The sequence below is a fragment of the Ipomoea triloba genome, chromosome 10 (assembly GCF_003576645.1).
Source record: "Ipomoea triloba cultivar NCNSP0323 chromosome 10, ASM357664v1".
NCBI classification, from domain to species: Eukaryota; Viridiplantae; Streptophyta; class Magnoliopsida; order Solanales; family Convolvulaceae; genus Ipomoea; species Ipomoea triloba.
The window spans coordinates 18,114,527-18,133,025 of record NC_044925.1 but is presented as its reverse complement, the minus strand read 5'-3'; the positions used below and the strand labels follow the sequence as shown (position 1 = coordinate 18,133,025).

Genomic DNA, 18,499 nt, shown 5'->3' with positions numbered 1-18,499 from the left:
AATAGAGACTTCTCAGTTCGAGAAATGATCGGGAACCTCGTGTCCTCATGTGGCTTGGTGACGACGATCAATGGTGCTCTTGGCTGGTGGTATGATTAAGGTTGAGCACAATTCTGGAGGTTCATGAACTTCGACCAACTTACTCGGTGGTCGGTGAAGACAACAGCTGTGAACACATTAGAGGCTGTGTAGGCGTATACCAAGTAAGGTTCGGCTGGCCGGATAGTATAGGTGCGAAACCGGATAACCAACCGTTAGTTGGTGTGTTCATACTGAAGACCAACGAGGTGAACGGTTACGGAACCATGCACAATAGGTCGGGAAGTTGACCTGCAAAGAATGCACGGGGGCATTTGGTTGATCGGCAGGTCACTGATTTCCGGCCTTCTCTAAACGGCAACCAAAGCTTTAATTGTTGCTGCTAACTTGGAGAAGGACTGATTGTTTTGATATGCATGGTTTTAACTTCACGAAGCTGCTTGGTGATGCTGTAGTAGGTTCCGATGGTGTCGACCACCAAGACAGTCAACTAAGCTGGAATAGATTTGGCTTAGTTGGGAGCGTGATCACACGTTGGCTGGTGACTAATCACCTCTTACAATTTGTAAAAAATAATCTGAGCAAGTGGAGTCCTTGGCCGGATGAGAAGGAGAGAAGGAGAGAAGGGGAAAAACCCCATTCAAGTAGGACTAGAGTCCCTTTTATACGTTAATACCGTATAGTACACTGAACATACGTATAGTCTTCGTATGGTGGTATACTCGGGGTATATTCCCTATCAAGTATGATCAATTGATATATTTGGCATATTTATTTGCTAAAAGTTGCAAATTGATTACCGTCTAAACTTTCAATTCAATCTAACTAGTATGTGGTTTAATTATTGACGATCCTTCCTTTCATTCCATGAAATTTCTCGGTATTCCATTAAATTTAGGCTCATATCACACCCTAATGTCGTGAATCAATCTTCACAAAGTACGCTGTTAGCGTATCTATTAATCCCCTATTATGGGTTGCCCTAGGTATTTAGACAACAGGCGGAGGTTTAAAACCAGCATGTATACCCAGTTTCATTTGATAGCCGCTAGAGATACGCTATGGTGGTGGTACAGTAAAATGGATTGCATAATAAGAATATAAACTGTAACACCCCCAAATTTATAAGCCCGAATAATCCAAAATAAAAAATCTTTCTTACTAACCATACTGAAAATAAATACGGAAGCGAAATCAAAACTTAAACGATGGGGTGTCATGCCACGCTTGGGCCAACTCACTAAGCCCAAACGCACAGACTATAAAGGTTTCTAACTACAATCCATAGTACAACGATTCACTATCAATATACAAAACCATTATAATACAACATATTGGAAACAAACTAAACCATTATGCCAAGAATTTCTTCAAGAGGTAATTAGTTCTACGTCGTGCTCTCAAACTAGCCACAAACTTCAGATCATGAAAACATTAAGGTTGGAAAACACAAACAAACAGAATTAGCATAAAATGCTAAGTAAGCTCCACTTCGCCGGGTAAAATAAATATGCTTATAGTTTTGAAAAAATATATATACTTTGTAAATAGATTTTGATACTTAAATAGACCATACTCCATAAATCATTTAGTCAAAAGCTTAAAAAGAGTGTTTCCAAAATGATTTTTCCATCATAGATAGTAGTTCTCGAAAGATTTAACTCACACCAAAGATAAGCAAGATATACAATTTCTCAAAGTATAATATTAAATACGTTTGAAGCAATATAGATATTCTTGAGTAATCATTTCTAGTATAGACTTTCTAATAAGTCATTCTCAAAAACATATACGTCAATAATTATAAATAGGGAAGAGTTCAAATCATATTTTTCAAATATCAATATATAATAATAAATAAGTGGAGGTATCTCAATCATAATCAATCTCAATCTCAATCTCAATCTCAATATTACAATAGTGGGGAAGAGACATCATCTTAGTGAAGCCCTAAGTGAACAACACAACCCCCACTTTACCACAGGTGGAAACAGGACCACTACCTTAAGTGTGCACACCCCCTAACTGGGATTCCAAGCCCAGCATGTAGTAAACTAGCCCTAGTAACTCAAGATGATTTCTACCAAGTTTAATTCCAACATTGGGCATGAGCCCTCATCACAATTCACGTCACAATCAAACACAGAAAGAGATAAACCTTCAAAATAATACATTTATTACATAATTCCTCCAAAAATAATAATAGTCATTCAAAATAGGATTTTATAAACATTCTCATTTGCCCGTAAGCTATTTAAACATAGTTTCTAAAATAACATCGAGCATATATATGACTCATCAATATTTATACTTTCCAAAAATATACTTTATATCCAAAGATAGTATTTATCCTCTAATTATTAAAATATATTTTCTAAAATAGCATTTGTCCTCCAAAATAAATATAGTTTCATATAATAAGGATATAGATTACACACCTCACAATATATAAGTTCAACCCATATAGTATTCATAACATTCCAACACATACACACATGTAAATATACACAAAAGTTGTAAATTACGAGTTAACACTGAAATATACGCATTTGACTATTTATCACACTTTTAAATCCAATAACATTTCCAAAATAGTTTAAGGACACAAAACAGATAAATAACACATTTTAGATAGGGGAAAATAATTTTGACGGACATAAAACTTACTTCGAGCTAAGCTCTAAGAGTAAGCATTCTAATTTGATAGTCTAAAAAATGAAAGTAAACAAAAATGAAATAAATAAAAAAGTTTTTCCCAAAATGATCCCTCGACTATTCTCAAAATGGTCCATCAACTATTTCTCAATGTTTATTAGGCTAACAATAGGTACATGGACGAAAATGCCCTTCATTTTAACACTGATTAGACGGAATATATAATGGAGGACCGAATTGGGTGAGTTTTTGAAAGTCGAGGGACCACATTTGATGCAATTGAAAGTCGAAATGTAAAATTGGGAATGAGCAATAGTCGAGGGATCATTTTGGGAAGAAACTCTATATTATATATAAGATATTTTATTTAAAACATAATCAATGCTTACTTGAGAACATAATCAACGTTCACAATTTAAAAACTCTATATTCACAATTTTAAAACTTTATGTTCACAATTTTAGAACTTTATATTCACAATTTTAAATCTCAATATACAAACTTACATTACTCAATATTCACAATTTTTGAACACTATTAACAGTTTTGTTATATAGATTCAAAAATTGTGTTATACTATTGAATATAGAGTTCTGAAATTGTGAATATAGAGTACTGAAATTGTGAACATAAATTCTAAAATTATGAACATAGAGTTCTAAAATTGTGAACATGAACCTGGGTCCACCTTGCAAGGTGGACCTGGGTCCATGGCATAACAAGGGTTATGTGATGTTTTCTTGTTTGTAATGTTTGAACATTGGATTTGAACTATGTGATGCTTGGTAATTACTACTTAGTTGTATGTTTGAACTTTGAATTGCTATTTTGTTATATAATGTTTAGATTTTAGATATTGATTATGTGAATATGTATTGTTTGGTAGTATGTTTGTAAAATTAGGAAATGTTGAAATTTAGGGTCTTAAACCGAACCGAATTAAATTCGAACCAAAATCAAATCGTTTTAAACCGAACCGAAACCGACCAAACTCTAATGTAAACCGAATGGTTTAACTTTTTTAAAATCGAAAAACTGAAACCGAACCGAAGACCGAAATGCCCACCCCTACCCAGTGGCGGAGCCAGAAAAAAATTTTAGTGGGGGCGAAAAATGAAACACTTAATATAGTCATATATATTGTTAGATATTATGGACGAAAAATAATACATATAAAAAATTTATAAAAATATTTATAACAATATATGAAATATATTTAATTTGATAAAATAATTCAAATACAAAACACATTATAAATTACGCATGATAAAATAATTCAAATACAAAACACATTATAAATTACGCATCTCATTATAATTCAAATACAAAACACATTATAAATTACGCATCTCATTATTAAATTTTAAAAAAGAAACTTTATAAAAAGGAAATTAAAAAAAAAATTTTAAAAAAGAAACTTTATAAAAAGGAAATTAAAAAAAAAACTTTATATATTAAAAAAGCTATGAAGGGGACCTACTGGCAAACTTTATATATTAAAAAAGCTATGAAGGGGACCTACTGGCTACTACCTTAAGATTTGAATAAAAAGGCTTTGAGCATCTCATTATTAAATTTTAAAAAAGAAACTTTATAAAAAGGAAATTAAAAAAAAAACTTTATATATTAAAAAAGCTATGAAGGGGACCTACTGGCAAACTTTATATATTAAAAAAGCTATGAAGGGGACCTACTGGCTACTACCTTAAGATTTGAATAAAAAGGCTTTGAGCATCTCATTATTAAATTTTAAAAAAGAAACTTTATAAAAAGGAAATTAAAAAAAAAACTTTATATATTAAAAAAGCTATGAAGGGGACCTACTGGCTACTACCTTAAGATTTGAATAAAAAGGCTTTGAAAATATCAACATGGGGCAAATGAGGCTATCATGGTTCGAACCCTCGCCATTTCACTGGTGAAACTGTGCACCAACCAACTACGCTAACAATCGTATGTTTACATATATCTGTTTTCATATACTTATATCTAAAATGTAATTATATATACATATATACATACAAAGGCTATAATGGGGGNGGGGGCAGCTGCCCCCACTGCCCCCATTGTGGCTCCGCCACTGCCCCTACCTAGTAACAAGGAAAGGTAGGTTGGACTTAGGACTTAGAGAACGAAGCAAAGTCCCAAGAAAGATTAAAAATTTGTTAGGATCGTGTGATGTTTAGCAATTGTAACTCAAGGATTTTAACGCAGTTCGGAAAATCTCTAATTTTCGAGGCAATTCTCTTATTAGGAGAAAAGCTTAAATTCACTACGAACACAATTTAAAGTACAAAGGTTTGAAACACTTTTACACAATATACTTGATTTCTCTATCTCTCTATTGTAACCTACCTCTCATACTACTCCTTAGTGAACTTAGAACAGTATAAGAAACACTTAAACTTTTCTCTTAATACACTGAACTCCCAAAACAGTATATGGGAAATTTTGTACGTTGTCGATCCCTTGGGAAGGGGATCTTTTTATAATCTTCTTTGATGTCTTCACCTTGAGGTATTGGGAATATGAATCTCACTTTGTATGAGATTTATTATTTTGTTTCTTTCTTTGACTAATCTTCATATTCCTTGTACTAAAAAAAAATCTTCATATTCCTTGTATCCTAGTAGGATTGGGATAATGTTTCTGTCAATATTTTAGATAACACTATTTTGGGCCAGCAAAAATATCTACACTTCCGCTCGAGGAAACCATAGAAACATGTAAGCATCTAAGCTGAGGTCCCTGGTAGTCTGATCTCCACATCGATATGGTTTTTTGAGTAGTTAACATCTATATCTGTGGTTTTTTTGGGGTTATTTTCATAATATAAACTCAAGCTTGAAGAATGAAATTGATGGGAAGGAAAATTAATTGTGGGTTTCTTCTCCTGCAAAATCCCGCAGAAGAAAGAAAAAAATAAAAAATAAAAAGCAGCGCCAAGGGTTGCGATTGAGCGGCTTTCGCGCCCAACGTTAGAGTTGGCGGCCACTCTGACATTAACATTATTTTTTTAAAAAATTTCTTTTGTCAGATTTTTATTTTTGTTTCTTTTCTTTTTTCCTTTTTTTTTTCTTCCCATACTCTCTTTCATAATCACACTTATAAAAACTCCTTAAAAACCGCGAAATATTTCCATTGATAAGGATGCCCTAAGCATGCTTAATGAATTTCTATCTTTCCAGAACAAAGCCAAACCACTTCCTATTCCACCTCTATTAACATAAAACACACCATCAAAACCCATTTTATATTTTTCAGCCTATCTGCATGAACACACCTAACCTCGGTTTCCATTAAATAGATGAACTTGGGCTTCTTTTTAGCTTCCATAGCCAGAATTTCTTGATCGATCACCCAAGTCACAATAATTTCAGCATAATATACTCATTGGGATGGGCGAGTCTAAGGCACTCCTAGGTTCCATCGCCTGCTCATTCTTTTCCGCAGAATTATCTGTGCGTTGTCATTTCTGGTCAAGTACTATTAATTCCTCCTCACTTTTGATCACATGAGTAACTTGATAGATAAAATTTGTCGTAGTATATGTTACATTATTACCCTTAAATTTAATGTTTATTAAATTGATATTTAATTGGATGACAAAATTTGAAACAAAAAGGACTATGTATGGTCAAATTAAAAATCGATGATAAAAATTAATAAATGTCAATAGTAAAAAATCATTTATGGTCTAAGAGTTAATTCCCAAAATGATCCTCCGACTATGACCTTTTATTAATTTAGTTCCTTGACTTTTAATTGCAACCAAAGTGGTCCCTTAACTATTGAATTTTAAGCCAAAATAGTTATCCGTTAGGTTTGTCGTGAAGTAGGTGTTAAAATGAAGGGTAAAGCGGGTAATTCAAGTTTTATTCTCCAATTTAATGAATTTGTGATCCCATTTCAGCAGGTTGCGCAAGTGGCGTTATTCAATTTTCACCTCTATAGAAATTTCAACATTTTTTCTGCTGCCTTCTCTTTGCTCTCTCTCTCTCTCTCTCTCTCTCCCTCCTCAAGATGGGGGTAACAAAGTCAGGGGCAGATCTATTGTTGTTGTCGCCGTCGCTGGACTGCCGGAGCTTCAGACTGCCATCCTGCGTCCCTGCATCAGACAACTGTGATTTGCGTTCGGTGCGTAGAAGTTTTTTTTTTTTTTTTTCAAGTTTAGCAAATATCCACTCAACCAAACAATTTCGTTCTAACAAAGGAGATTCTAAATTTTAAGTGCCACAATTAAGACAATGGTGATCTGTTCCACGAGCTTCGCACTTGTAACAGAAGGTGCACTTACACCTGCACATCATGAAAGGGCAACCAGAAACTCTCTCAACATACACCCTGCAATTAGGGCACCTCATCCATTGCTTTTGATTTGCGATATTCAGCAGCAGTATATCCTCCTTCTCCCTCTCGTTCTCACGCAACTTCTGAAACTCAGAGCAAACAATGCCAGCATGCCATGGAACCTTACACTTAGCGCAGAACAATCTGCGGCATTCGGGGCACTCAGATTCCACAACTTCAATCTTTTCATCGATGAGAAGCGCAAAGCAATCCTTGAAGGGGCAATAGAATTTTTCAAAAGCCAACACCAAAGCCTCGCATAACGCGTCCCCCCAACGATCATACACTTGAGGCGGCAAAATCGAGCAGCAGTTATGAGGCTCCACCACCCCCGTGCACCCAGAAACAGGGCAATTGATTTGGGGGACGTTTTGTTGGAGCTCCAAAGCTACGAATTTTGAAATGCAATCGGAGTAGTAGGAGTGTTTGCAAGCTTTGATTATGAAATTGTCTCTTATTTGCTTCGCATCGCAGCATATTTCGCAAATGAAGAGGGAAGCAAAGGTCTCCATGGCGTCTTCGACGTCTATATTGACGGGTTTGGAGTTGGAACACTCGGGTTTTATCCTCGCCGGCGTCGGCATTGCCTCTAGAATCTGAATTTCGTCGTTCGGGTTGTCTTGGGTGAGGTCGATTACAACTCTGGGGACACCTAGGGTTCCTTGGCCCTAGGAGAGGTCGATCACGACCCTGTTCATACCATAACCACTGGATTCCGCAACTATGATGACGCTTTTGCTCTTGTAGTCTTCCACTGAAATTGCTTTCATCATCGCCGTGCCATCTGCTTCCCTCGTAAGTGTTGTCCTTTGAGCATAGAGGAGACAATTCATCCTGTACTACCTTTTCCTTTTGGATCAAACGCTGCGTAGAAGTGAATTTTGGGAATTGGGGGCTTGGGGCTAGTATCGTTAATTTGGAGAAAAACACAACTGGTCAATCCTCTAAACAAGAAACAATATAAAATGTCCATTTTACCCTTCTATTTAAGGGCATGTTCACGCCAAAGCTAACGGAGACCATTTTGGCTTTGGGTGCAATTAAAAGTTAAGGAACTAAATTAAAAAAAGGTCATAGTCGGAGGACCATTTTGGGAATTAACTCTATGGTCTAATTAAAAGTCAAGAATAAAAATGGATAAATATCAATAATCAATAGATCATTTTTTTTGGGAATTAACTCTACTAATAAGCCAAGGACCTTGTGATCCAGTAACATCAAACCCTTCCCTTTATATGGGAGATGGTGGGTTTGAACCTCAGTGGAGGCAATATTGATTCTTGTGCTTCGGGAGATGGTGGGTTTGAACCTCAGTGGAGGCAATATTGATTCTTGTGCTTCAATAGATTGAGAAAGTAGTTATGAATAGATACTGCATTGTAATAGAGTCAGTAGTATTCAAAAAAAAAAAAAAAAAAAAACTCTACTAATAAAGTCCATCAACATTAGTGGGAAAGTGAGAATAAGGACGTTAGCTGGAAGCTTGACTAGATTAAAGGTTGAATTAGGGATGTTTCTAAAGCTTTCGCCAAGGTTATGCATCCTGGAGGAGGTTGAATCAGCTTGCCTGGGAAACAAAAAATGTCGTTAAACAATATCGTTCAAATAACGTTTGAAATTTTAACTGATTAATATCAATTGACTAAGGCAAATAGTCATTTATCAAACACTTATTTTAGCTTATTGATCAAATCAATGACATTTTCCAAACAGCCCATGAAAATTTACCAAACTTCACATACTCCAATACTACTATAATCAAGAAATAATCAAGAAACCAAAGTGGAATAACCTCATTATAGTGGCTACAGAAAGCAAATTGATTCAAGAGCATTTGCCAAAGACATTTATAGCTATTAGGCTAATTGCAGAAACATAATTTATATACAGCCCCAATCTTAAGATAAAACTGACCCAAATGTCACCACTTGTATATTTACAGTTCATGTTCGTTCACAAGGTAAATAAATTAATATAATCTCAGAGACAGGTCATAATAGTAGAAATCGATGGCTAATATTTATGTTCCAATTCGTGATCAGAAGCTCTCCTCAGGTTGCAAGAAATCAAGATGTTCAAGGAGGGTCATCTCCCCACCGGCTGCTGGATCAAACTGGCATCGGTAGAAACTGCAAAATTTACATGATTAGAGATGGAAACAATTCTTTGAGTAAAATCAGGTGGTTCAGCAAATTATTAAATGAAGTAAAAGTTATCAGAGGTCTTTAACTGTCCAGATAGAGATGGCAAAGCAGAGAGAAGTATAGAACTTGTTAAATATGAACAATGTGAGTCAATTCGTTCAGGTTGACAAATATGAACAAAGTGAATATTGATCCAGTCTTTCAATTAGCTGTGATACTCGATACACTCATACACCAAACTAAATTTGTTCATGCATCTTGGTTCTTTTGGCACAAAATGAAAGCAATGGACACACCAATTGCAACCTTGAAGCTAAATTTCAAACGCAAACTTGCACAATATGAATGTCAGTAAATATGAATTCTCTTAGACAATAAACAAAAGCCAAAGAGTGCATGATGCCCAATGGGTTTAGCATTCGTTATGATTTTCCTTATACTCTTCCGTTTGTTAAAAGTAAATCTATATGGGTTTAGCATGAAGAAGTAACGGTGATCTCACCAAAGGAATTAGTCCAGCGTAATCCTTGAATTACATTAAGGTTAAGTAAGATTTCCCAAACTGACATCTTACTAGTAGCCCAATATCTCATGATAAGTAAAGTCTGCAGGAAACACCAAAGAGTGCACTCTTTTTTTTTTTTAAATACTCATAATTCTTTACAAAATAGTATTTGTTCTATACTTTCTCAAACATTTTCAGCCCAAAAAATCTAAGCCTCTTCCATCGGGGTTCGAACTATGACCACCCTTTTGGAATGGTAATTGGGATGCTATCACACTACATGGTAGTTGGCAAAGAGTGCACTCCTAGTACAACTACTAACTGATAATTGAGAAAACAAAAAAGATAATTTACCAAACTTCAAATGCTACACAAAGTGGAAATGATTCAAAATATCAGGACAAACAGTTAATTACTAAACGAATGATTTATATTATAGCATAAGAAAACTATTACCAGCAACAACAAATACTTTCATACCTGCCATCCATGCCAAGTATAAGAACTGTATTTTTTTGGTGTCCAAAGGCAACAATGTGCTGTAAACCTTCTTGCAAACGAAACTGGGCCACAGACCACTCAGAGCTGAAATATTTTGGCAGCACACCTGCATGACAAATATTGAAGAGTGAGATAGCATGAACATATATTCACTAAAAACCTACATCTAAGAACTATGTTACAGTCTTCTCAAACTTTGTGCATGGATACATGACATCTTTTGCTCATCCGGAATACTGGAAACCCATAGCTCCTAGGTCTTTGGCTTTGGCCCTAATGAATTACAGATCAAAACTTCCTGTGCTATTAACGCATTAGAAAATAGAATGTTTACCTAAAAGGTAATAGGTATTAGTTTTACCAAAAATTAAAGGAAACAAAACTTTATAAAGAAATAAAAATTAGTGGAGTATTAAACTTTTAACCACCCCCACCACCATATTCAATTTGTGTGTTTTTTTAGTTTTATATGAGAATAAAAGCAGAGGATACTCAGTATTAAAGTCAAATTTGTAGTGACTACAATTAGGGGAGAAAGTCAGCAAAATAGGATAGGACATTTACAAATCACAGATCAAACTAACCTTTAATGAAGGAGAGATGGGAAACAGCTGATGGAGTTGTTGCACTTGTATCAGTTGGATCACGAGATCTCTCAACCCCTAGAGATCCTGATTCAACCTTTAGGTTGAAAACATGTACAGTTCCTTTATCACTTGAGACAGCTAGCCATTGGGCAGTGGAAGAAAAAGTAAGGCTGTAAATCTCAGCTCTGTCTGCACCTCTCCTAAGCTACATTGAATAAACAGAGCAATAATCTTATCAAACAAGTAAATGCAACCCTGCTGTAAGTACTACATTCATGCAGGTTAAAACTAGAGTTTCTACACTATGAAACAAGTGCATATTTATGATTATAAATATCAGATAGATGTAGAAAGGTGAAAAGTGAAAACCCTAATTTTCTTGAACTATTGGCAAAATGAGTGCAAAAGAGGACCACTGCACCAAAACCAAACCTCATAGTAAGCAAAACTTAAAATAAATGCTACTTCATTCATATATAATGTACCTCTTGAAGCAATGATCCATCTAAAGTATTGAACACCCTCACAAGAGTCCCTTTACTACTTGTTGTAGCAAGCAATTTCCCATCGTTTGTTATAGCAAAAGATGAAACCCTCGAATCGTGAGCCGCTATAAATTTTGTCCTCTTTGAGGCATAGTGTTCAACCCTGACCTGGCCCTTTTGCAGCCCGGGACAAACCAGCACCATAGACCCTGAAACCTGCGAGACCTCACACAATCCTTTAGGGTTCACCATAGTCTCTATCTGGTGTACCAACTTCAAATCAGCGAAATTGTACACAAATATCTTCTGCGCCAAAACAACCACAATTCTATCCCTCCGAAGCCGGACGGACTTCACCTCGGAGCGAAAGGATAGCTCTCCGATGCACCTGGACTGATGATCGTCCCAGATCATGACCTTATTCAAAGGATACTGTGGTTCCGGGCCTCCCCCAACCAGCGACAGAATATTACAACGGAATAGCATCTGAACAACCCCAATTCCGCCGCCCACGCCGCCACTATTGTTGGCGAAATCGCGGCGGAAAATCTCTCGGACGGGATCGCAATTGTAGATACGGAACCCTCGATCGGTGCCAGCAGCGAAACAGCTATGGTCCTGGTTGAAGGAGAGGTGGAGGAGGGTAGGGCGAGAGGAGTCGACGATTTGAGGAACCGGATTAGGGTTAACATTCTGCGAAGTAGTGGTGGGGGAAGAAGTTTGAGAGCGGTGGTTATCGTCGTCGGGGGAGACAACGGCGGCAGAGATACCGGAGAGGTCGGAGAGAGGGGAGTGATCGTCGCCGTCTAAGGACGGAGGAGAGTTGGCGTCCATGAAGATCGGTGAAGGGAGGCGGCGATTGGGGGTGGGACTTGCAGGGTTAAGGGGCCAAGGGGAGGAGGAGGGTAGAGTTGAGGTCATCGGAAGGAAGGAGGAACGGCGCGGAATACGGCGGAGGAAAGAGGGGAATTAATTGCGTACAAGCGGTGGCAAGGGACAGACTGCAGAGGGTAAAATAAACTATTAAATATTTGGGATTTGGATAAATTAGATTTGGAATCAAAGTCTATTAACAACTACAAGGGATAATTTCGCCTACATCCCCTAATATGTACTAAAATAACAAAACCACCCCCAAATTTCAAACTATTAAACTATATCTCTATGCCTCTTGTATATTTCTTTTTAATCCAAAAATTCTTTTGGCTCGTTGCCATTAGGTTATTTGTGAAAAATAAATAATTCATTTTTTAAAAAATATATATATTTTCAAATTTGAGTAACATGTAAGAAACCTGCAAATTGGACAAATTGTATGAAATTAATTAGTTTAGGGACGTAATTATAATTTTTTTTTTAGGTTTAATAGCCCAATTACAGGGTCAAGTAAAACAATTGAATTCTCCCTCTAAAACAATTCTCCCTCGCCTCTCACTAGAAAACTCTTGACCAGAAAAATAAAAAACCACCAAAAAAAGAAGATTTTAGGCCTTATGATAGGTGAATAAACTGGAAACGTTGGGAGATCGTATGGAGGCTCAGCCTCAAAGACTGTCGTCTGAGGGCGGTCCAGCGCCGACAATGACGCCTAAGGAGTAACGTTCGAATGGAAAAATAGAGAACAACATCAGGACCACGAATCTGCAAACTAATCATTCAAACAAGACGATATACAGAAGCAATCTAGAGACGGAGAGTCAGATGAATGAGGTTTTGTCGAAGGATATAGGTGGAATCCGAGCTCAGCATGCTGCGGCGATGGGGAAGAAGAGTGAAGGTAACATTCCAATAGCTAACATTGATCCGAAAATGGCAGAGGAATTGGCAAACAAAAAGGAGGAGGCTCTTGATCTGGAAAAAGGATTCTCGTCGCTCCCATCGGCAAGGAGTGTCACATTTCCAGAAACATCAAAGGTTCCAAGTGTCTGGGTGAAGAAAGCGAATCCAGGTAACAAATCATGGTAAAGGAGAAGGGATTGGGAAAGGAATTCCTAAGGATCGCAATGTTGATCCGAAGGAAGTTCAAGGGAAAATCTGCTAAGAGGGCAGTGGTCCTCAAACTGTTCGAGAAAATGCTCCAAAGAACACCTAGGGGCCTAAGGCTCATTCGGGTGATGCAAATGTTGCTAGCACTAGTGGAGTGGTTAAAAGAGGTGGCCAAGGAGTCTCGCAAGGAAATTAGTGGGCAAATCCAATGAGATTTGCTTCTCTGTTCAAGTGAGACTCTAGTAAAACTTAGGGAGGAATTTTTGCAGGCTTAGAATAGCCTATGATTGCTTAAAAGAATACAAAAATGCATAGGGGAATGCCTACGATTAGATTTGAAATTGATGAGGTGAAGTAGATGAATGTTATTGAGAACTATTTACTGATTGGGAAATTTTCAAAGGGGAAGTCCTTCATTAGAGGAGATTAGGAGACACTTTGCTGCCAAATTCATACTGAAAGGAGTAGTGGAGATAGGATGGATTGATCCTAGGCATGTGACTTTGGCTTTCTAACAAGAGGTGGACTGTGTTAACATTTTAATGAGAGAGTAGGGGGTTTCCCTATGAGGTTGTTCAAGTGGACATTGAGATTTTCAATTGATAAGGAATCAAGATTAGCTTCAATTTGGGTTAAGCTGCCCAAATTGAGTGCAAACTGTTACACATTGGCTGCTCTGAAATAGATTTGTAAGCCATTGGGGAGATTTCTAGCTCCGGATTATGCAACTATGAGAGTGAAGATAGAAATAGATTTGTTGACGCCCAGGGTAACTGAAATGTATATTGGATTTACTAAGGAACCTAGGAAGGAGGATATGAGATATGTGCAAGAGATTAAATATGAGATGGTGCATTTCTATTGTTCAAAATGTTATAAACAAGGGCTTATTACAGAGTTTTGCAGGGTTGGGGTAATGGCAGGGGGTCCTAATTTCATGGGTAGAAGTGAGGTGAGGGAAGGTAGTAGAAGTGGGAGGGTTAGGAGTAGAAGTAGAGGGCAGAGTGGAGTGGAGGGAAAGAGGGCTTCTGAGGTGCAGAAGCAGAAAGAACATGAAAAACAGCAGGCTAAGCAGGCTGAAGTTGCAGAGCTAAATCAGAAAGAGAAGGCATATCTAAAAGGGAAAGGAGTGATGAGGGAACCAAAGGGAGTTGGAGGTGGATATGAGGACCCTATTGCTGAGAAAAAGAAGGGCCTTGAGCCAATAGGGCAAAGCCCAATGAACTTAGAGAAGTTGGAAAGGGTGGGGAATACTGAAGGAGATTGGACTACTGTGGGGGTGGAGGAAAGGGTAGAGCTGTTAGGGGAAGAGGATATGCAAAGGAAGAGTATAATCCAGGGAAGGGTGGACATGTTGGTAGTAGACATGGGGAAAGAGGGGCTTATAGTAATGGAAACAATTTTGGGGTCTTAGAAGGGATGGATGACAGTCATGAGATGCTAAGGGAGGGTAGGAACTTAGGTGCTGATTGGGACCTTAGGGAGGCACAAGAGGAGGGTGAGGAAAGTAAAGAGGGTAAACAGGGTTCCTCAGAGGAAGTCAGTAATGATAAATCTAGGGAGGAAACAATGATGAAAGAGATTGAGCTTGATGAGGCTCTGAACAAGGAATATCAGGCTAAACATGTCACACCACCAAGGGTACAAACAAGGCTATAGAAGAGTAAAACTGAACCTTCCATGGGGGGTGGGGCCTCCCAGAAAAGGAAAAAAATGAAGATTTTATATTGGAATGTGAGATGAGTGGGGTCCTAAGGCTCTTCTCACAGAATTAAAAACTTGCTGAGGAAATTTAAGCCAAAGATTGTCTCTCTGCTGGAGCCTTTTAAGGAGGTTGCATAGATGGACCAGTTTGTGAGAAATCTGGGATTTGGGGATAGGAAGTGTGGTAATAGAAAAATTTGGGTGATGTGGGCTGATGATATATCAATTCAGGGCTTGGAAATCAAAGAACAGATCATCAGCCTAAAAATTGAGTGGGATGGAATTGGTTTTGAGGGATGGGTATCCTGTGTGTATGCAAGCTGTAATAGAACAATTAGGCAAGGGCTCTGGGAGGATATAATGGAATACTCTAGGATATAGATGGAGAATGGAAAATGGGTTATTGTGGGAGATTTTAATTGCATATTAAAGGCTGAGGAGAAGAAAGGAGGGCTGGTTTATGATATGAGGAAAAGTAGAGAGTTCCAACATTGTGTGGATGAAGCTGGATTGAGGGAGGTCTCCTATTATGGCAACACTTTTACTTGGTGGAATGGGAGACATGGTGAGCAGGCTGTGTGGAAAAGGTTGGATAGGTGTTTGGTTAATGATAAATGGGAGTCTGAAATGAAGACTTATGTTCAGCATTTGTCAAAAATAACTTCTGACCATTCACCTTTAGTGGTAGTAGTAAAACCTCATGTTAGAATTGGAAGGAGGCCCTTTATCTTTTTGAATGTCTAGGCAAAGCATGATGGGTTCATGAGGGTGGTAAGGGAGGCTTGGGAGGTGAGGGTTGAAGGGAATGCAATGTATAGGTTTGTTTCCAAGCTGAAAAATGTTAGAAGAGTGTTAAAAAACTAGAACTGGGAATCCTTTGGTGACATTTTTGAGAAAGTGAAAAAACATGAGGGAATGGTGATCCTTCTGAGGAGAATTTAATTAGATATAGGGAGGGGCAAGCTCAATTGCAAAAACAAGTAGTGATTGAAGAGAAATTTTGGCAACAAAAGGCTCACATACAATGGGTAGTGGAAGGGGAGAAAAATTCAGGATATTTCATGAATTGGTGAGGGAGAGGATGAGGAAGCAGTACATACACAAAATAAAAAATGAAGAGGGGCAATGGGTGGCTGGGCAGGAGCAGGTTGCAGGTTTGGCGGTGGAATACTTCCAGAAGCTGTTTACAGCTGAGGAAGTTAACTTTGATTCTTCTGTCTTTGATTGTTTGCAGGTACAAGTTACAGAGGAGGAGAACCAGAACCTTGTTGCAGTCCCAACCATGGAAAAGATAAAGGACAATGTATTTAGCATGAAGGCTGCTAGTGCTGCTGGGCCAAATGGATTTGGTGGTGGATTTTATCAGTGTTGTCGGGAAATAGTAAAGGATGACCTATTCAAACTTATTGAGAGATTCATTAAGGGTAAAACTCTAACTAAGGCTATAACCCACACAACCATTGTTTTGGTTCCTAAGGTCTCCAACCTTTCACAGTTTTCTGAGTTCAAACCTATTAGCCTTAGTAATTTCTGTAGCAAAGTGATAACTAAGATCATGGTGATAAGGATGGCTGATGTATTGGCAAAAGTAATTTCCCCTAATCAAGCAGGGTTTGTCAAGGGCAGGAACATTGTGGATAATATTCTCTTAGCACAGGAAATGTGCAAAGGCATCAATGTTGCTAATGAGGATGGATTGATTTGGTTAATAAAACCATCAATAATATATTGTATTTAGTGATTGTGAATAGAGCACATGAAGGATTTTTCCAGTCTACAAGAGGTCTTAGGCAAGGAGATCCATTGTCTCCTAGCCTATTCATTGTAGCTGCTAAACTATTGCCAAAGTTAATTAGTCTGAACGGGGCATCCTTTACACAACCAGTAGGAAGACCACAAATCCACCACCTTGCCTTTACTGATGATATGGTGGTTTTCACTTCAGGGAAAGAGGGAGCAGCTGGGAATAAGGTGATGGAACCTTTGGGGAAGTATGAAGGGCAGTCTGGACAACTAGTGAATAAAAGTAAAAGTGGGTTCTACATGCATCCAAAGGCATTAAGGGAGGCATTGGGGAGAATTGGAAGAATTACAAGGTGTCAGCACAGGGAATTCCCACTCACTTACTTGGGATGCCCAATCTACATTGGAAGGAAGAAAATAAGGTTGTTTGCAGCATTGGTGGCCAAAGTAACTGCAAGGTGTAAGGGATGGCAGAACAAAATGCTATCTCAAGGTGGCAGAGCTGTTTTGATCAAATTAATACTACAAGCAATTCCTACCTACATGTTCTACTCAGTGGACCCTCCAAAAGCAATGGTGAGACAATGGGGCAGTGTTGAGGGCAGAGCTAAATACCACTGGAGCTCTTGGAATACCCTAGCAAAACCCATAGAGCAAAGAGGAGTTGGGTTTACAGATTTGAAAGAAAGGATTGATGCTGTTAGCATGAAGCTTTACTGGAATTTCAGAACTAAGGATACACTTTGGAGTAGATTCTTAAAGGCAAAATATTGCAAAAGGGCACATCCTATTTGTAAGATTTGGCAACATGGGGATTCACAGATATGGAAGAAAATGTTAGGGGTGAGGGAGGAGGTGGAAGAGGCATTGGTCTGGAAAGTGGGTAGAGGTGAGGTGAATGTTTGGTGGGACAACTAGACAAGTGAGGGTGCATTAGCAAGATGTTATAGGATTGAAGGGAAGAGGTTGTCCAAAGAAAAATTGAGAGAGTGTGTGGTGGAGGGTAGGTTGGATGTTCAGAGGTTGGGAATACCAGCTGTAATAGGGGAACATAGAATATGCATAAAGAATGGGAATGGGGATCTGCCTTGGTGGAAGGAAAGTGCAAAAGGAGAATTTAGCTTGGCAGGGGCCAAGGAGTTAGTGAGAAAGAGGCAAGTAGGTGATGGAAGTGGAAGCATCAAACAATTGTGATATAAAAAATGTTGGCTAGAAGGGGATCCTTGGAAAATGTCAGTTATGCCTTGGAGACTATTCAAGAACAAAGTACCAAATGATGGTGTACTACACAAGTTTGGTATTAATTTGGTATCAAGGTGTCATTGCTGTGCAAATCCTAGTCAATGCAAACTACAACATGTTTTCTACACAGGAGAGTTAGCAAGGCAGGTCTGGACATACTTTAGCCAAACAATATGGGTGAAATTGCATATGTATCACTACAAAAAAACGCGTTTTTAGCGACGGACAAAATCCGTCTCTAAAAGGGCAAAATCCGTCGCTAAAAGGGCAAAATCCGTCGCTAAAAGGGTTTAGCGACGGAATCTGTCCGTCACAAAAATCCTTCTCGCTAGAATTTAGCGATAAAATTTTTTCCGTCGCTAGATTCTAGCGACGGAAATATCCGTCGCTAAGTAAAATAAATCCATCGCTAAATTCTTTCCGGCGACGAAATTATGGTGAAATTTGCGAGGGAATAACGACAACAACATTTGTCGCTAAATCTAGCGTCGGAAAATCCGTCGCTAATTTCTTAATTTGAAGATCTGGTGACGAATTTGAAAGGGAATAGCGACGGAT

The 18,499-nt window shown here is 38.1% G+C and overlaps 2 protein-coding genes across 2 annotated transcripts; both read right to left on the bottom strand.

Annotated features, from left to right (window-relative positions):
* Positions 1-6,733: 6,733 nt before the first annotated feature.
* LOC116033242 (probable E3 ubiquitin-protein ligase RNF217) lies at positions 6,734-7,628 on the bottom strand. Its single transcript, XM_031275998.1, has one exon. It carries the CDS (start codon positions 7,626-7,628, stop codon positions 6,921-6,923), a length of 708 nt encoding a protein of 235 aa, XP_031131858.1. The 3' UTR covers positions 6,734-6,920.
* A 1,182-nt stretch (positions 7,629-8,810) lies between these two features.
* On the bottom strand, positions 8,811-12,297 carry LOC116032655 (autophagy-related protein 18a-like). Its single transcript, XM_031275325.1, has 4 exons — positions 11,267-12,297; positions 10,779-10,986; positions 10,174-10,300; positions 8,811-9,173 (listed from the first exon to the last, which is right to left on the bottom strand). Exons 1-4 carry the CDS (start codon positions 12,185-12,187, stop codon positions 9,083-9,085), a joined length of 1,347 nt encoding a protein of 448 aa, XP_031131185.1. The 5' UTR covers positions 12,188-12,297; the 3' UTR covers positions 8,811-9,082.
* Positions 12,298-18,499: the final 6,202 nt, after the last annotated feature.